At 44.4% G+C, this 20,937-nt stretch overlaps 1 protein-coding gene across 2 annotated transcripts in view; it reads left to right on the plus strand.

The window, feature by feature from the left end:
• Positions 1–20,937, plus strand: part of dpp6a (dipeptidyl-peptidase 6a) — a 664,537-nt gene that overhangs the window by 186,920 nt on the left and 456,680 nt on the right. Inside the window, exon 1 of one of the 2 annotated variants that reach the window (XM_055664233.1) lies at positions 7,354–7,497. The exons of the other annotated variant lie outside the window; for it this stretch is intronic. Coding sequence (XP_055520208.1) covers positions 7,462–7,497 — 36 coding nt within the window. The 5' untranslated portion in view covers positions 7,354–7,461. Of the gene's footprint in view, positions 1–7,353; positions 7,498–20,937 lie in introns of those variants that run through there. 2 annotated transcript variants of the gene reach the window in all.

Consider the following 20,937-nt stretch of genomic DNA (forward strand, 5'->3'; position numbering starts at 1 on the left):
AGATACAGTGTGGACAGGCCCTTCAGCCCATCGAGTCCATGCCGACTGGTGATCACCCCTTAGTACACCAGCACTATCCTGCCCACTAGCGTCAATTTACATTTTTTTTCACCGAGGACAATTAACCTACAAACCTGAACGTCTTTGGTTTGTGGGAGCAAACCGGAGCACCCGGAGAAAACCACGTGGTCACAGCGGGAATGTACAAACTCCAGGAGACAACACCCATAGTCAGGATTGAATTTGGGTCTCTGGCGCAGACAGGCAGCAACTCTACCGCTGCACCACTGTGACACCCCAGGTTTTCTCATTGTTACCAAAACCAGCTTTTATTCTATGTTAATTAATTAATTATGTAATTTAAGCATTTCTGCAATTGGGGCAACAGCAATGAATTTCCAACTGGGTAACTTTAGTGATAAATTATATTAATGTTATTTTTCTTTGTTACCTCATAGCAAGTTACTATTGTGCTGTGGAGTCCGGACAACATTCTGTTATTTGTAGAGCGATAGACAATCGGAGCAGGAATAGACCACTCTGCCCTTCGAAACCGCTACTGCCTTTCAATGTGATCATGGCTAATCATCTATCTCAATGGAGACACAAGGAACTGCAGATGCTGGTTTACAAAACAAAGTGCAATGTGCTGGATAACTCAGCGGGTCAGGATGCACCTTTGGAGGTTGTAGATGGAAGATGTTTCAGATTGGGACATTTCTTCAGTCTGGAAAAAGGTTATGACCCAAAATGACATCTATCCATGTCCTCCAGAGATGCTGCCTGACCTGCTGAGTTACTCCAACACATTGTGGGTTTTTTTTCATTGCTCTTATTGCCATATTTCTGCTCTCTGCCCAGACCCCTCGGATTGCTTTATTTGTTTTGGACAAATAGATGGATAAACATCTATCCCCTTAAATATTTTCAATACTATGGCCTCCACACCCATCTATGGTGGAGAATTCTACAAGATCCTCATCCTGGGTGAAGATTTCTTCTCATCTTGGTCCTACATAGAACATTAAAAAAAAGCAGCACTGAGAAGGCCTCTCGGCCCACAATGTCTGCACCAAACATGATGCCAAGTGGAAACAAACCTCATCATCCTACACATAATCCACATTCCTCCATTCCCTGCATATCCACGTGCCCATCCAAAAACCTCACAAACACTGCTGTTGTATCTGCCTCCGTCACCAACCCTGGAAGCATGTACCAGGCACTCTTCACTCATACTGTGTAAAAAAACTTGCCCCACACATCTCCTTTTAAACTTTGCACCTCTTACCCTCAACCCATGCCCTCTCCTCTTTGACATTTCCACCTGGGAGAAAAGGTTCTGACCATCTACCAAGTCTACGCCAGCTCATTTTTCCAAACTCTGTTATATTCAGGCCTAGTCATCCCATTCTGTCCTCATGTTACAGGAACTCCTCTGGTGAACCTTTACAGTAATCACTCTCTTTGAAGAAGGGTTCCGACCCGTATGTCCATTCCCTCCACAGATACTACCCGACCTGTTGAGTTCCTCCATTGCACACTTTGTGAATTGCTGAAGATTCCAGCACCTGCAGTTCCTTTGGTCTCTATTCCCTCTCTTTTCATTCATTCACTGAGTCATTCAGCAACCTTTAGTTAATGATATTTTTACAGTATCGACATATCACAGATAGACACGAAATACTGGAGTAACTCAGCGGGTCAGGCAGAATATCTGAAGAAAATGGATAGGCGACGTTTCGGGTTCGGACACTTCTTCAGACTGGGTGCAGTCATGGGGTGGGGTGTTGGGGGGGAGGGAAACACCGACCCTCCCCGTTCCTCCATTAAAAGTTGGTTAACCAGATGTATCCCTCACCATCAATCGGCCTATCAGGGAACCACTCTGCCTGAGGTCATCTGTTGCCGACCCCGGTTTGTCCTGGTCTTTTCTTGCTTCCAATTCCACCTCCCTACAATCAGTCTGAAGAAGGGTCCTGACCCGAAGCGTCATCTATCCATGTTTTCCACAGATGCTGCCTGACTCGCTGAATTACTCTGGAACTTTGTGTCTATCTTTCCAGTACCTTCAGTTCGTTTTGTCTCCATTCCCTCTCTTTTCATTCGCTCACTAATTCATTCATCCATCTTTAGTCAATGTTATTTTTAAAGTAGCACCATCTATCACAGGCTTGTACTGAGAACCAAGTGCAATCCATTATCACCAGCTCCAGTTCAGAGTATGTTATGCAAATTCTTGGTTTCTCTGATGCATGAATAAAATATTATCTCTTATATCAATACCACATTCAAATGACGTTCATAGAATTTCACAAAGTGCATTTATTCATATTCAATCATAATCTAAAGTGAATAAATGCATTTAAATTATTTAAAACAACAGTGAGGCTACATAATATAATTTTATACATTGAATGTTTCTAAATTTAGCTCCTTAATAGATTTATATTAAGGGGCAGCATTTGGCCTTGCATCCTTTTCTCCTTTTTGTGCTTCTGTCTGAAACAAAATAATGAAATATCACGTTGGGACTAAACCTTAATACACGTGAGTGTAAGAAAGATATTAGTGTAGATCTTTCTGGTAATTCAAACCTCAGGCAATTTTCTACGACCTTGTATGCTTTATTGATGTTACCAATAATTAATGAAATCAGAAAAACAAACAAGATATTATTTTCTGGCTCAAGGAATCTGCTTCGCTGAGTAAGTATCTGAGTTCAAGGCCTAGTTAATCCTGAGCCTCCTGGTCCATCGCACCTGGAGCAGTGATGTTGGGGTGGGAGGAGGCTGTGCCTGGCCTTACCAGGACTCAAGGAGTGAAAAGTGGAAAAGTTGAAATAAGGGTCTCAACACGAAGCGCCACCCATTCCTTCTCTCCAGAGATGCTGCCTGTCCTGCTGAGTTACTCCAGTCTATCAGGGAGTGAAACATCCCCTCAAGAATTACAAGCCCCCAGTGCACAGTGGCACGTGGCGCAGCAGTGGAGTTACTGCCTTACTGTGCCAAAAACCCGGGTTCGATCCTGACTATGGTAGGAGTTTATACGTTCTCCCTGTGACCACTTAGGTTCTCTCCGGGTACTACGGTTTCCTCCCACACTCCAAAGACATACAGGTTTGTAGGTTAAAACTGGGCTTCTTCTCATGTTTTGTTTGTCCCCTAGTGTGGGAAAAGCTATCCACGTCAATGTCTAGATTTTAAGAACCTCTATCAAGTCCCCCCTTAGTGTGCGCTCCAAAGAATAAAGGGGTACTACGGTTTCCTCCCACACTCCAAAGACATACAGGTTTGTAGGTTAATGGGCTTCTGTTTATTGTCCCTAGTGTGTAGAATAGAACTAGTGTATGGGGTGATTGCTGGTCATTGCAGACTGGGTGCCTGTTTCCACGATGTAACTCGAAAATAAAATAAACCAAACTCACTTCTAACTCTGTGAAACTGTCATACAGAATGCAGGGGGGATCACTGAGGGTGTGCAGTCTGAAGAAGGGTTTCGGCCCGAAACGTTGCCTATTTCCTTCGCTCCATAGATGCTGCTGCACCCGCTGAGTTTCTCCAGCATTTTTGTGTGCCCTCACTTCTAACTGGCTTTTTTGTCAGTAATGTGCACTCTGAGTGGGAAAGTGATGGTTTACGCTGAGGCATATGTCCAGAGAGCAAATCTGGGTTGACTCTGCAGAACAAAGACTTGGGGCACACTGACTTTAATATAAGACTTTTGTCCAAGGACCAGCCTGCCTACCTTGAGAAAAATGCTCTGTGCATTTGCCCTCTGTTTTCCTCATGATTTTATGTACTTCTGTAAGATCATCATCCTACACTGCAAGGAATAAAGTCCCAGCCTGCCCAACCTCTCCCGATAACGCAGTCCCTCAAGTCCTGGCAACATCCCCGTAAATCATCTGTGTTCTCTTTTAAAATAAATAAATGACATTCACTTTTGGGATGTGCCAATATATGGTTTGCTGTGGCTTGGATTTTGTAGTAGTGACGATAATATCCTTGTAAATCTAATCTGCACTCTTTCTAGGCTCATAGCATCTTTCCTATAGCATGGTGACCAAAACCAGCACAGTACGTCAGGTGTGGCCTCACCAACATCTGGTACAATTGTCACATAATGCCCCATGATGGACACAAAATGCTGGAGTAACTCAGCGGGACAGGCAGCATCTCTGGAGAGCAGAAATGGGTGACATTTCAGGTCGAGCCTTCTTCAGAACGACCCAAAACGCCACCCATTCCTTCTCTCCAGAGATGCTGCCTATCCTGCTGAGTTACTCCAGCATTTAGTGTCTAACTTCGGTTTCAACCAGCATCTGCAGTTCCTTCCTACACACATAATGCCCCAACCTCTGTACTCAATATCCCGATGACAAAGACCAACATGTCACCTGTGATCTCTTGTGCATCTTTTTGTCTGCCCATTCCAAATCTATTCTTCCCACTTTGAAGATATTCTCAATGTTTCTACCATCTTTGTTCCTTCTACTTCAGTCTCGGAAAAGGGTCCCCGAAACATTGTCTATGCATTTCCTTGCACTGATGCTGTCTGACCCGCTGAGTCTCTCCACCAGTTTGTGACTTTTGGTCAAGTTTCCAGCTTCTACACTCCCTTGTGTCTCCAGTATCTACCAATCTGCTTTTATTGAAGGCTTTACACTCAACACCCATTCGGCGTCTCCATCTGAATGTCCATATCTGGGAAATTGCTCATTTCTCCCCTGCTGTTATTAGGCAACTGAATGGTCCTCTCACCAACTTCAGAGCAGCCCTGACCATCCAACTATCTCATTGGAGACCCTCAGGCTATCTTCAATCGGACTTTATTGGACTTTACTCTGCACTAAGCATTACACCCTTTATCCTGCATCTGTATACTGTGGACATCTTGATACACTCTTTCCGCTGACTGGATAATGTGCAACAAAAAGGATTTTCACTGTACATCGGTATACGTGAAAATAATAACAATCTAAACTAAGCTAATATTTAGCACAAGTGGAATCCAGCTATGTTGAGCAGAGTAGTGTACAGAAGAGAATTTCTTCCAAGTAGGAGATGTTGCCTGACCTGCTGAGTTACTCCAGCACTTTGTGTCCTATCCTAATCGCAGACAAGGCACCTCAGTTCACTCCCCACCTTGATTTCCAACCCCCCAGCGCCTTAGTTGGTCACAGTTGGAGTTGCTTAAGGCTGCCATAAACTTCAACGGGCGAGTGGTGTTGTTGTAGGGTAGAAGGTGCCTCAACATGTGTGTACTGCATTTCTTGCTCGTTGATGAGAATTGTTCTTCTTCATGGCTATCATCCTAATGCTTTAGTCCTTCTCAAGGACAAAACAGTGCTGGAGTTACTCAGTAGCTCAAGCAGCATCTCTGAAAAACTACTGCTTGCCACTCTTTGTCCCACCTCCCTCTCTCTTCCAGTATTCTCCCCCCCCCCCCCCCCCCTACTACAATCACAGTCGCAGTGTCACAGTGGCGCAGTGGTAGAGTTACTGCCTTACAGCGCCATACACCCGGGTTCGATCCTGATTACAGGCGCTGTCTGTACAAAGTTTATAACTCCAAAGACGCACGGGGTTTTAGGTTAATTGCCTTCGGTAAAAATTGTAAAATTATCTCTTGTGTGTAGGATAGAGGGTGATCACTGGTCGGTGTGCACTTGGTGGGCCGAAGGGCCTGTTTCCATGCTGTATCTTCAAAGTCTAAATCTCTAAAGTAAAGTCTAAAGTAAATCAGTCTTAAGAAGTGTCTCAACTTGAAACATCACCTGTCCATGTTCTCCAGAAATGCCGCCTGTCTAACTGAGTTACTCCAGCACTTTGTGTCTTATTTTGTACACTATCATCTGTTTCTACATCGGTCTGACTGTCGACCTTCAACAGCACGGTGCGTCACCATTCACAGGAAACCAGTTTTTCTGTCAATTGCAACCTTGATAATATAAATCTCCACCCTCGCCCGACATCTTTGATCTTGTGCATCAACAACAAATAATTGACACCATGTCAGAAGGAACTGCAGATGCTGGCTAACACCGAAGATACACACAAAATGCTGGACTATTTTACATCATACAGGCAATTGTAATAATAGTCTCCATGTCCATCTTAGAAGATGGAACCTAGAAAAGTACCGCACAAGAACAGGACCATCTGACCCACAATGTCTGTGCCCCCAAACATGATGCCAAGGTAGAGTAAATCCAGCAGCACGTTGACACAACGGTAGAGTTGCTGCCTTGCAGCGCCAGAGATGCGGGTTCCATCCTGACTACGGGTGCTGTCTGTATGGAGTTTGTACGTTCTCCCTGTAATTGCGTGGGTTTTCTCCGAGATCTTTGGTTTCCTCTACAATCCAGTTTGTAGGTTAATTGGCTTGGTGAAAATGTAAATTTTCCTGGTGTGTGTAGGATAGTGTTAATGTGCGGGGATCGCTGGTCGTCGAAGACTCCGAGGGCCGAAAGGCCTGTTTCCGCTCTGTATCTCTAAACTAAACTAATCTCGCCTCACAAGTTCGTAAGTCGTAGAAGTAGAGTTAGACCATTCTGTATATCGAGTGTCCTCCGCCACATGGATGATCTATCTTTCCCTCTCAACCCCATTCCCCTGCCTCTCCCCACAACCCCTGAAACCCGGACTAATAAAGAATCTGTCAATCTGCCCCACCTGCCTGCACGGGATCCATATCCCTCAGTTCCCTGCACATCCATGTGCACTTTGACAGCCTTCCTCACAGTCCGCAACTCCTCATGACCAATTTGTGATTGTTTTGAATTCCTAAGTTAGGAGAGGTGTAATGTCGGTCGTGGTTTCACCATCACAAAGTGAAAACCCTTTTCTCCAGAGATGCTGCCTGACTCCAGCATTTTGTGTGTATCTTCGGTGTAAACCAGCATCTGCAGTTCCGTCCCACACGGTATAAATTATTTGTTATCTATCCTTTTTGTTGTTGCCTTAAGCACTCGTCCCATTCCCTGCCTTGTTCATTAAAGTCTGAGTGTGTTCATCTCACCAAATGAGTGGATCTTCTGGTGTTCCCTTTGTTCCATGGAGAGTCCCAAATGTCGGGAATTACTTCCCACTAAGGATTAGTGCCCAAAAAGCAGCTCTCCTCTTCCTTCCACTGTGCAGACCGACTAATGCATCCGGACCTGAAAGATTCACCTTTAGTAACCTGCACAGGGCACTCTTTCTAATCCTGGACTGAAGCAATTCCTCCATAAACAACCTTGTGTTAACTGATCTCCCTGGAATTTGTTGATGTCATGTTTGTCCAGTGGTTGCAATCTTGCTGAGCTGTGGAGTATGTTGCTATCATCAGCGGTTAGTCAGGGTGTGACCGCCTTTTAAAGGGATGTGCTGCGTTTAACCTCACCTCAGTCGACATTCAAAGGACCTACTTACCTACCATCAGTAGCATCGGAAGCAGCAAGGACTAAACAGCAGGAGGATGGCTGCTTTCAGCAGTATGAAAAAGTTCTGGAAGGTGTGTAAAAGACGAAGTGGACATAGAGATGTGCATTTTGAAGTTTAACCTACTCGAATGAATTACCACTGTCTCACTCTTGCAGGGAAGTACAGATGACAGTGTGTTTACTCTATATCCGTTTGGTTTCAATGGGAAGGAGGTGGGGAAGCAAAGTATTTAACTTGCAATATAGGAGTAAACAATGTGAAGCCTGAAGCTTTTATGCAATGCATGTTCTCAGAGAAAGCACATTGTGATGGATTAGATTTGTGAATGGGAAACTAACGGTGCAGCAAGGATTTTGTTAGTGCCGGTATATTATGTACAATTTGAATAGACTTGAAAATGGGGATATACACCGATGTTGCTTTGAGTGAAATATCTTTTGGGGCACTCCTGATCTGACGAAGGGAGGCTGCCAGTTAATTCCTGGATCTGATTAGCTTGCAGCAATGTAACTGAATAACGCATCGATTGCAATGTACACTAAAACAGGTTTAATTTAATAACAGGGTTTAATCCAGTGTGCTTCCAGCATTTGTTACATCTCGATAATGCTTCTCACTCTTCAATAGTTGTGACCATTGCTGTTTTTCTGTGCTGTGCGATTAGATACCTATTTACCAAGGGAAATTGACTATGTTTCTTTGAAAGTCTTTAAGATAAATAAGATGATTTAAAGGAAATCGTAAATTCTGCTAATCTGCTTTCTAACTGTATAAATTATAGGATGATTAGCAGCTTAACTTTTTACGTAAATTCACGAGGAGAAGATTTGCACGTTCTCCCTGTAACCGCGTGGGTTTCCTACCGGGTGCTCCGGTTTCCTCCCACAACGCAAAAGATGTGTGCGGGTTTGCGGATGAATTGGCTTCTGTAAATTGCCCCTGTTTTGCAGGGAATGGATGCGGAAGTGGCATGACATAGAACTAACGTGAATCTATAGAATCGGTGGGCTGAAGGGTTCTGCTATATCTCTAAACTAAGTCTGAGTAGAAGAAAAATAATCTAGGGAGTTTGTTTTTATTGCAGGTAAACTAATGTGAAAAAAGATAGTCCCAAATTCTCCCGATATTTAATAAAATTAACTGTAAAATGAAAAATTGATCCAATTACTTAATTGTTATATTTTGATCATACAAATTATGTGTGAAAGGTTATTTACAGTGCTTAACTGAACTTGTGGCAATATTTTAGTATTTAGTGAGACTACAATGATTTAAAGTACGTGGAAGCTATGCAAAACAAACTGTGTGCTACTAATGTGTGCTTCTGCGACTAATTAAATATTAATTGGAGGAAACTGCAATAAATGTAACTTCGTTATTGCAAAGTTGGGATTGTAAATTATTGATTCTAATTCTAATAATGGTAGAAAATAAAAGCTGAGATGAGAGAAAGTGTTGGGCCTGGTAGTTTTTCAAAGCTTGCTACATTTAAATGTAGCTCAGACAATGGGGAAAAGTATCGGTTTGGAGCATTTATTTGGGATAACGTATATGACTCTTTGCAGGATTGGCGATCATGTACTGCACCGCCTTGCTCGTTCACCGACTCAAAACGTGGTGGAGGAGTAAGCTTACAGCAAGATATTTGGGCCAGGATAGTTTCCAGCACCATGGTGATGGGAAGGACCGAAGTGGTGTGTTCCCTGAAGTATTGAGAAAGAAACAAGGGGATAATGGGGAGTGAACATAGAACATAGATCAGTACAGCACAGGAACAGGCCCTTCGGCCCACAAAGTCAGTGCCGAACATGACGCCTCGTTAAACTGATTTCATCTACCTATACATGATGCACATCCCTCCATTCTCTGCACTTCGGTGTGGCTATCCGATTGCCTCTTAAAAGCCACTATTGTATCTGCCTCCACCACCACCCCTTGCAACATGTTCCCTGGGTAAAAAACCTGTCCCACACATCTCCGTTAAACTTTCCTCCCCTCATCTTTTAGCTATATCCTCTATTATTGGACATTTGCCCCTTGAGAAAAAAGGTTTTGACTGTCTACCCTGTCTATGCCTCCCATCATTTTATATACTTCTGTTAAGTCTCCCCTCCACCTCCGACATTCCAGAGAAAACAAGGCAGGCAGTATCACTGGAGAACAAGAATAGGTGACGTTTCGGAATGTGGCCCATGCTCACCTATCCATGATCTCCAAAACTGCTGAGTTACTCCAACACTTTGTATCTTTATATTGACAGGATTTTCTTGGGAATTCTGTAAGGAATTTGACATTTTCTATGTCAATATGTGTGTGTGTGTGTGTGTGTGTGTATATATATATATATATATATATATATATATATATCCCGCGGAGTTTGAACCGTCGCCTCGGTGCAGAGGGAGAACAAAGAGGGAAGAGACAGAGACCTTAAGATTTTGCCTTCCACCACAGTGAGGAGGTGTTTGGTGAACTCACTGTGGTGGATGTTAAATTTGTGTTCATTGTGTGTTTTTGTCATTTTTTTAATTATATGTATGACTGCAGGGAAACAAAATTTCGTTCAGACCGAAAGGTCTGAATGACAATAAACAAATCTAATCTAATCTAATAATATATATATATATATATATATATATATATATATATATAAGAAGGGTCTCAACCCGCAACATCAACCATTCTTTCTCTCCAGCGATGCTGAGTTACTCCAGCTTTTTGTGTGTGTGTATATATATATATATATTTACGTATACACACACGACAAACAACTATATTTATCAATATATATATATACACATCCATGTATATGTGTGTGTTTATACACATAATGCAACCATAAACACACACATATATATCTATAAATATAATATGTGTCATATGCTGCAAATAATATGACCAGAGTGAAATAAAATAATTAATGGATTGTTTGCGAGACATTAGTCTCAGCTCACCGACAGACAATCTGATTGGCAGCCAATTTTCTAATTGCAACAAGCTTCAGTGTCCGACGCATGGCTGTGGGGATTTCACTGCCACAGAAGGCAGTGGAGGCCAATTCACTGGATCTTCTCATGAGAGAGTTGGATTTTGCTCTTATGGCTAACAAGGGATCAAGGGATATGGGGAGAAAACAGGAACAGGGTACTGATTCTAGATGATCAGCCATGATCATATTGAATGGCGGTGCTGGCTCGAAGGGCCGAATGGCCAACTCCTGCACCTTTATTCTATGTTTCTGTTCCTATAATTTCCATGACTGATTTTAAGGAAGGAGATGAATCCAAATTTTTACCAGAACGGCAGTGGGCAACAAGCTCAAAATCAAAAGGGGGACTTTGATCTGTTTGATTAGTGTGTGGAAAGATAGCGGCTACCATTTAACACCTGGGTTGTGAATATATCAGGTCTGGCAGAGGAATGATTCATGTTGATTGTACGCTGAAAGCATCTGTTCTGGAGAGATTGAGCATTTATTTCTCATGGGCACTGGAGGAGAACCGGAACAATGTGATACTTGCTTGCCGCAGCTTTGCGGGCACATTAGAGACAATGACAACAACAATAAATAAACAATAAATTATTAATTAGGCTAAGTAAACTTCACCATTATAGTGCAAAAAAAAGATCAAGTACATGGAGCGACCATAGTAGCACAAAATCCATATTGGAAGGAACTATAGATGCTGGTTTAAACTGAAGATAAGCACAAAGTACTGGAGTAACTCAGTAGGTCAGGCAGCGTTTCTGGAGATAAAGGATGGGTTGGAACCCTTCTTCAGACTGAAAGATGGAGGTGAGCGAGGGGAGACAGGGGATGGTGAGGGGGGGGGGGGGGGGGGGGGGGGGGGGGGGGTGGGAGTAACTGGAGGCGAAAAAAGACCAGAACAAATCAGGGCCGGCAACAGGTGACTTCAGGAAAGGTTGAGCCCATAAAAGCCCATTGTTGGCTGGGGAAGATGTGCCAACGAGAGGGATACTAGATTGCGAACAGTGGAACTAATAGAATGATTAGGATGGAGGAGGAGGGGGGAGGGATCGGGGGGTGGTGAGGGAATGCAGGAGTTACTTGAAAGTAGATAAATCAACGTTCGTACCACTGGGTTGTAAGATGCCCAAGCGAAATATGAGGTCCTGTTCTTCCAATATGCGTTTGGCCTCACCCTGACATATGACCTCTGGCCCTGATTTGTTGTAGCCTTTTCTTGCCTCCAGTTTCCCTTCCCCTCCCCCCTCCCCACCTCTATCTTTCAGGCTGCAGAAGGGTTCAGACCAGAAACATCACCTAGTCCTTTTCTCCAGAGATGCTGCCTGACCCGCTGAGTTACTCCAGCATTTGGTGTCTATCTTTGGTATAAACTAGCATCTGCAGTTTCTCCCTACACCATGTTCACTCATTCCTTCCGATCTTTTCTACTCAACACATCTTCCAAGAACTCCAATAGATGAGTCAAAATTGTTTTCATTGTTTAAGTCCACTCACTCTTTTCAAGGCATTATGTTAGTACACCATTATAGAAATTGTAGCATTTTCCCTGTTACTGATATTAAGCTAACAGGTCAGACTGTTTCACCCAACACTTGTGCTCGGTCCACCAAGGACCTGCTGGATCTCCCAGTTGCTATCCATTTTAACTCCACTTCCATTTCCACACTGACCTTTTTGGCCTGGGCCTTCTCCATTGCCAGAGTAAGGCCACATGCAAATTGGTGTAATGGCATTTCATATTCCTCTTTGGCAGCTTACAACAGAGTGAACATTGAATTCTCCAGCTTTATGTAATATCCTGCTCCCATTCATTCTCTCTTTCATCACAGAGTGCACACATTTCTTCCACTATCCCACCCCTTTCCTCCCCCCCACACCCTCCATCCGCTTCCACCTAAATCCCTCCATTTGGCTTCAGATTTCGCTCCTCCTCCTTAACTGATACCCTTTTGTGTCCTTTTCAGGCCTCGAGGCCTTTACCTCATCCATCAGTCTGCCAATCATCAAGCCCCCCCCCCCCCCCCCCCTGTATCCACCTATCACTTGTGGAAACAAGGAACTGCGAATGCTGTTCTATACCAAAGATTGACACAAAGCTGGAGTAACTCAACGGGTCAGGCAGCCCCTGGATGAAAAAGGATGGGTGATGTTGTAGGTTGGACCTTTCAGAGTTCAGAGGCCATTCTTCACAGTCTGAAGAAGGGTCCCGACCCGAAATGTCACCCATCCTTTTTCTCCAAAGATGCTGCCTGACCCACTGAGTTACTCCAGCGCTGTGTGTCTATCTTCCACCTGTCGGTCTGAAGGATGGTCGTGACCCATGATGTCACCTATCCATTCCCTCCACAGACACTGCCTGACTCGCTGAGTACCTCCAGCACTTAGTGTTTTGGTCAGTAATTCACCGATTATTCTGACTTCCTTCTTAAATGGTGGCCTCATGAGAAAAGCATTATAATCCATAGAAGTTAAAAAAATTGACAACTGAGTGTTTTTTATTCCTATCGCCACCTTATTCAAAGCCGAGTGTTGAATAATGATCCCACAAGCTAACACGTCTTTCCATTGATAAATTAATGTTTCCTTTGGGGGTTTTTAAGATTGCATGAATATAATTTGCCTTGTTTTCTTTTGACACTCATCTACTCTGCATAGAGCAGACAGACTCCCTAATTTCTCCTGAGCACTTGTTGACTCAAGCTAATATTTGTACAAGAATCAACTTGAAAGTGATAAATAGTCCATGTCAGGTCAAGGATGAGTTGCTTCTCTGAAGTCATGTTTAATGAGCATCTCATTGGTGTATATGTGGTTCCGAAACAGTGATTTTACATAAATTTAAGCACCCTGCAAAACAATTACATCTTCCGTGCAATTTAGATAAAAGACTCTGAGACTCATAGAAATAGGAGTGCCGCAGTGGCACAGCTGGTAGACCCGGTACCTCATAGTACCAGGATCCTGACCTCGGCCGCTGTCTGTGCGGAGTTTGCATGTTCTCCTTGTCACAGCATGGGTGCTCCGGTTTCCTCCCACATCCCAAAGACGGTTAATAGGCCACTGTAAATTGTCCTCAAGTGTGTAACGAGTGGATGAGAGAGTGGGATAACATAGAACTAATGCGAATAGGTGATCGATGATCAGTCTGGACTCATTGGGTTGAAGGGCCTGTTTCCATGTTATCTCAAACCTAAACTATTCGGTCTGCATTAATCCCATTTGCCTACATTAGGGCCTATATCTCTCCACACCTTTTCTGTCCAAGTACCTGACAAATTCCTTGTAATTGCATCTACTTCCACTATCTCATCTGGCAGCACATTCCAAATATGTTATTATTTTGTCCCATGTTCAGGGTTTTGGCAACTTATTTTGATTAAATGGCACTTCTGAAGCAGTAAAAAAAAAATGTTTAAATCATACGGCATATCCACCTGGAACACTTGTTGTTGCTTTCATTTTGAAATCTTCGCACAGCTCGATAGTTACATTTTGGAAATAATGAGGGGCCTGTCACTTCTAATGAATTTTGAATGACAACTCAGAGTTTGTCAGCTATTATTTTCCGAAATTCACTGAAGGATTATGAATGGTAACACAAAAACAAAAGACCGTCAGGTTTGAGAGTCCCAGCCAGGGGAAACATCCATTTTCTCCACCATTCCTCAGGCTGGGATGAAGGGATAAAAGATCAACCATGTAGAACATAGGACATAGAACATAGAACAGTACAGTAACAGGCCCTTCGGCCCACGATGTCCCTGCCGAACATGATGCTGAGTTAAATTAATCATCTCTGTTTGCATGCGATCCATATCCCTCCATATCCATGTGTCTCTCTAAAAGCCTCTGGATTGGGACCCTTCAGAGAAATCTGAAGATGGGTGCTGACACAAAATGGGCAACAAGCTCAAATTGAAAAGGACTTTGATATGTTTGATCAGTGAGTGGAAAGATTGATCTGAAGAAGGGTCTCACCCCGATACGCTGTTTGACCATTCCCTTCACAGATCCTCCTTGACCCACTGAATTCTTCCAGTACTTTGTTTACTTTAGTGCTTTAGACTTTGCTTCAAGGGCCTGTCCCACTTGGCAATTTTATCAGCGACTGCCGGCATTATTGACTGACGTACCAGGTTGCGGCGTGATGATGTATTGACGGCGTGATGATGTGTTTCCTCAAGTGCCGCAACATGTTTTTTGTCGCCGCTGGATTTTGAAATGTTCAAAATCTTTTGGCGACTCTGATACGTCAGTCAATGTCGCCAGCAGTCGCCGAAAATATCGCCAAGTGGGACAGGCCTTTTATTTTACTTTAGTTTGTTGCTCAAGCATCTGCCTTCTCTTGTGCCTTCATTATTCGAGCTATGCTTTTCTACACAAATTGATAACATTCAATAGTTTATTTTATTATTGTCACGTGTACCGAGGTACAGTGAAGAGCTTTTTTGTTGCGTGCTACCCAGTCAGCGAAAAGACTATACATTATTACAGCTAAGCCATCCACAGTGTACAGATACAGGATAAAGGGTATCACGTTTAGTGGAAGATAAAGTCCAGTAAAATCCGATTAAAGATAGTCCCAGGGTCTCCAATGAGGTAGATGGTTGATTCCATTATGGTCTGCAATGCCTTGTGGTTTTTGTGGACCAGAGAGTTAGTCACTTGCCATCAAACACCCCAGATCTGACCAGTTCTTATTGTCGTCATTTATTTGTGGCGACCTCATTGAATTTCTATTCTTTGGCAACACCTGGTTGTTGGTGGTGAGAGACTCAGCCTTGGTTGTGCCATTGAGTACCAAGGGGAGGTAGTAGACTCTCTCTTGTTTGAGATTTTTTTTTTTAAAGAGATACAATGTGGAAATGTGCTCTTTGTCCCACCGAGTCCACGCCGAGTCTCGATTACCCACACACTAGTTCAGGAATGTTACTGTACCTCAGTATGTGACTGTAGAGTACCATTGAACCACTGAAGATTGAAAGGGCTAAATCATCTAGTGCTGCTTCTATTTTTAATGTTCTTTTGATTCCACATCATTTCTGTTGTGTTTAGTTTAGAGATACACCGAGTCCACGCCGACTAGCGATCACCCGTAAACCAGTTCCATGTTATTCCCCTTTTGCATCCTACAAACCTGCACGTCTTTGGGATGTGGGAGGAAACCGGAGCACCCAGAGAAAACCCACGCGGTCACAGGGAGAATATGCAAACTCTGCACAGACATCACCCGTTGTCAGGGTCGAACCCTGGTCTCCAGTGTTATGGGGCAGCGGCTCAGTACATGAAGTACTTGGGACAGGTACAATAGCACCATTTAAAAGACATGGATAGGAAAGGTCAAGTCAAGTTTATTTGTCACATAAACATACGAGATGTGCAGTGAAATGAAAAGTGGCAATGCTTGCGGATTGTGCAAAAAGACAAACAACAAAACAGAATGGAACAGAATCACATATTACATATTTGTGTGAGGAAAAAAAGAATAATCAGCAATTTTAAAAAGACACCACACAACAATAAAGTGGTACAGTAAAGTTAGTCCCTGGTGAGATAGGAGTTTACAGTCCTAATGGCCTCTGGGAAGAAACTCCTTCTCATCCTCTCCGTTCTCACCGCATGGCAATGGAGGCGTTTGCGTGACCGTAGCAGCTGGAACAGTCCGTTGCATGGGGGGAAGGAGTCTCCCACGATCTTGTTGGCTCTGGAGTTGCACCTTCTGATGTATAGTTCCTGCAGGGGGGCGAGTGTAGTTCCTATAGTGCGTTCGACCGAACGCACTACTCTCTGCAGAGCCTTCTTGTCCTGGGCAGAGCAGTTCCCAAACCAATTTGTGATGTTTCCGGACAAGATGCTTTTCACAGCCGCTGAGTAGAAGCACTGGAGGATCCTCAGAGACACTCTGAATTTCTTCAATTGCCTGAGGTGGTAAAGGCGCTGCCTTGCCTTACTCACCAGTGCTGCAGCATGTGATGCCCATGTCAGATCCTCAGAGATGTGGACTCCCAGGTATTTAAAACAGTTCACCCTATCCACAGGATCCCCATTTATCCTCAATGGAGTGTACGTCCTCGGATGATGTGCCCTCCTAAAGTCCACGATCAGCTCCTTTAGTTTTTTTGATATTCAAGAGGAGGCTGTTGTCCTGGCACCAGAGTGCTAGATCAGCCACCTCCTCCCGGTAGGCCTTCTCATCGTTGTCTGAGATCAGGCCCACCACCACAGTGTCATCAGCAAACTTGATTATTGAGTTGGAGCTGAACCTAGCCACACAGTCATGTGTGTACAGGGAGTACAATAGGGGGCTGAGGACGCAACCCTGGGGCGATTCTATGCTCAGGGTGAGGGACTTTGATGTATTTTGACTACCTGGGGCCTGGCGGTGAGAAAGTCCAAGGCCCAGGCACACAGGGAGGTGTTGAGCCCCAATTCCAGTAGCTTCCCGGCCAGTCTGGTGGGGACTATCGTGTTGAAGGCTGAACTGTAGTCTATGAACAGCATCCTCACGTAGCCCCCCTTCTGGCTGTCCAGATGGGAGAGAGCGGTGTGCAAAACCTGGGAGACCGCATCGTCCGTGGATCTGTTCGGACGGTATGCGAACTGCAATGGGTCCATGTTCCGAGGGAGGAAGGCGCAGATGTGATGCTTCACCAGTCTCTCAAAGCATTTCATGACTACCGAGGTAAGGGCCACCGGACGGTAGTCATTCAGACAGGCTGGGGAGGCATTTTTTGGTACCGGCACAATGATGGGTTTTTTGAAGCAGGCAGGGACCACGGACTTGTCCAGGGAGAGGTTGAATAATGTAGTGAGCACTGGAGCTAGCTGCATAGCACAGGACTTAAGTACTCGCCCCGAGATGCCATCTGGGCCTACAGCTTTCCTCGTGTTCATCCGTGTCAGAGCCCTCCTCACGTCGTGCTCGGACAAAGAGAATGTGTGCACATCCCCAGCGATGGACCTCCCTTCAGCTTCGATAGCCAGCACGCTGGCGGTGTTGTCGTTAGTCAGCAGACCTGGGGTGACGTTACCCGTCTCGAAACGAGCGTAGAAGGAGTTTGGGTCATCAGCTATGGAGGTGCCGGCACTTCCGGTTGAGGGGGGGCTGCTCCGGTAGTTGGTTACAGTCCGTAGCCTCTGCCACAGGCATCTGGTGTCCTCCTGCTCCATCTGTGACTCCATCTTGCCTCTGTACCTCCTTTTTGCATCTTTCACCGCCCTTCGCAGTCGGTAGACGTCCATGTTTCCTGATGCCAGGCCCGAGTTGTAGGCAGCGGTACGAGCATTCAAGGCAGCACGAACGGACCTGTCAACCCAGGGTTTTTGTTTCGGAAAGGAGCTAACCCTTACCGTGGGGACGATGTTGTCGGCTATTGTTGCGATGAAGTCCGTGACTGCTTCCACGAACTCACTGACGTCACTGGAACTTGCTTGGAACATATTCCAGTCGACATCACTCAGTGCATCTTGCAGCATGGCCTCTGACTGGTCGGACCACCGCTTTACGTCCCTCGTCACTGCCGCTTCCTTAGCTATCCCCTGTTTATATTCCGGCAGCAGGAAAATGGCAGCGTGGTCAGAATTTCCTAGGGGAGGGAGTGAAATGGCCATGTAGCCCTTCCGGAACGCCGTATAGCAGTGGTCCAATGTTCTTTCCCCCCCTGGTGGCACACGTGATGTGTTGGTAGAAGTTCGGCATGACCTTCTTGAGATTCGATTTATTAAAATCTCCAGCCACCACCATAGCCGCATCCGGGTACTTGTTTTGATGTCGACATAGCACGTCATGTAGGGCCGATAGTGCCACGTCGGTGTCAGCATGAGGTGGAGGGATATGGGTACATTAGGCCAATGTAGATTGGGCACCTTGTTTGACATGGATGAGTTGGGCTGACGAGCCTGTTTCTACTCTCTATGACTGTGACTATATAATATGTTGTTTATGTATAGCAAGTGTATTTAACTATATTTTAATGTAAAACTAGGCAAAATAACTTCAGAATTACTGAAGTTTGCTATAATTGCTATAATTATACCAACATTTACTTTGCTGCTTGGATGGCTTTGTCAAGTAATTATCAATTTTATTAAATTAATAATATTTTCAAAATTACGGGAATGCTTGGCACAATAATTCCAAAGCGATTCACTTCTCTAAATATTGCCTCTTGTTTTGGAATCAAAAGTATTGATCAAAAGAGCAGGAATATACATTATCAATTGTGACAGTCTGAACAAACAGCCACATATCCTGCTTGGATCAAATGATTCCCCATCTTCTCTGTTAGGTAGGTGTTGTGTGCCAGGGTCGAAATGCCATTGACATACGATGACTGCATTGCAATTCTGCATCGCATTAGGCTCAATGGTTAGTGTAGGAAGGAACTGCAGATGCTGGTTTAAACTAAAGATAGACAAAAAACTGGAGCAACTCAGCGGGTCAGGCAGCATTTCTGGAGAAAAGGAATGGGCAAATAAAATCATGGAAAACAGAGCAAATAAAATCATGGGAGACCCCTTCCACCCCTGCAACGGACTGTTCCAGCTGCTACGGTCAGGCAAACGCCTCCGTTGCCATGCGGTGCGAACGGAGTGGTTGAGAAGGAGTTTCTTCCCAGAGGCAATTCGGACTGTAAACGCCTATCTCACCAGGGACTAACTCTACTGAATGTTTTTCCTTCCATTATTTATTATGTAAAAGAATATGTGTGTTATGATTGTGTTTATAATTTATTTGGTTGTTTTGTTGTTTGTCTTTTTTTGCACAAAAGTCCGCGAGCATTGCCACTTTCATTTCACTGCACATTTCGTTTGTGTATGTGACAAATAAACTTGACTTGACTTGACATGACATTTTGGGTCAAAGCCCTTCCTCAAACTGAGCGCGGGGGGGAGGGAATTTAGAGGTATGAACAGGCACAGAACAAATCAGCATCTCTGGAGAAATGGAATAGGTGGCGTTTCAGGTTGAGACCCTTCCTCAGACTGAGAGTCAGGGGAAAGGGTAACGATAGATAGAGACAGTGATACAGAGAGACGTAGAACAAATGAATGAAAGATATGCCAAAGGTAACCATGATCAAGGAAAGGTGGAGGCCACAATGATCCATTGTTGGGTGTGGGGTAGGGGATAACGATCTATACAGACAGTGAAACTCAAAGTGCTGGAGTAACTCTGCGGGTCAGGCAGCATCTCTGGAGAAAAGGAATGGGTGATGTTTCGGGTCAATGCCCTTCCTCAGACTGAGTCACAGAAAGGGAAACTAGAGGTATGAAAAGGTTCAGAGCAAATCAGAGCCCACAACAATGGTCAAAAAGCCCACAATGCTCCATTGTTGGCTGTAGTAGAGGTGATAATGAGGGGATACGAACAGTAAAACTAGCAGGATGACTAAGGTGGTGGAGGAACAGAGAGGGAGAGAATTCAAGGTTTACTTGCAATTAGAGAAATCAATATTCATGCCGCTGGGTTCTAAACTGTTCAAGCTCCCTCTCACATTAGATCCATTATTGTTGGCTTGGTTTTGCGTGGAAATGTTAAGTTATTTTCTACTGCATTTCTGGCAAGATGTTGTTTTGAGTTCTTGCTGTGAGTCTCAACAGGAATCTGGAAGAGAGGAAAATCAAATCGCAGCGTGCATTAATTCTAAATGTCACACCTGCAGCATTCTTAAGGTTGACTGATGTCATTTTAAGCCCAACTACAATATGAAAGAAACCAGACAATTAAAAAAATAACTTTCTTTCTTATTAATTCTCTGCCACAGAGCCCCTTGGTTTGTGATGTTTGTTTGGGTTCCCAAGCTATAGAGTCATGGGGAGATATAGCATAGAAACAGGCCCTCCTGCCCACAGAATCCATGCCGACCAATAATCATCCATTTTGACTGATCTTGCATAAATCCTAATTTTTATTCTCCTCGCATTCCACGTAAAGGGCCTGTCCCACTTAGGCGATTTTTTGGGCTAATGTCCTGGTCGTAGTAGGCCGCAAAAAAAAATGGCGACTGGTCCCCTCTATGACAATGTCTACGACAAGCTACGACAACCTACCACCTAGTCGATGTCAAGCTACAGCAAGCTACCGCCAACCGGCGACCCATTCGTCGCGACTTAGGACGTCCACCTGTGACCACACCTACGACAACCTACAACGACATCTACGACAACCTATGACCACCCAGGCGACAACCTACGACAACCGAAGTAAACCTACGTCCACCAGCGACAAGTAACGACAAGCTACGACCCTGTCGGCGACAACTGAAGGCAACTGAAAGCAACGCATGTCGCTACTTGACTTCTATTGATGCCGGTACCTGTCGCCGGTTGACGTAGGTTGGCGTAGGTAGTCGCCAATGGAATTCACCAAAGTCGGCACCTGTGACAACCTATGACAGCACCTATGTCAGGAGAAGTCAAGCTACGCTCATTGGCATCAAACCCTCTCGCCGATTGGCGCCGAAAAATGGTGAACATTTTGAAAATCTCCCAATTTTGTGACCTTGAAAGACGCCTCCC

Source organism: Leucoraja erinacea, chromosome 2, assembly GCF_028641065.1.
Source record: "Leucoraja erinacea ecotype New England chromosome 2, Leri_hhj_1, whole genome shotgun sequence".
Lineage (NCBI taxonomy): Eukaryota > Metazoa > Chordata > Chondrichthyes > Rajiformes > Rajidae > Leucoraja > Leucoraja erinaceus.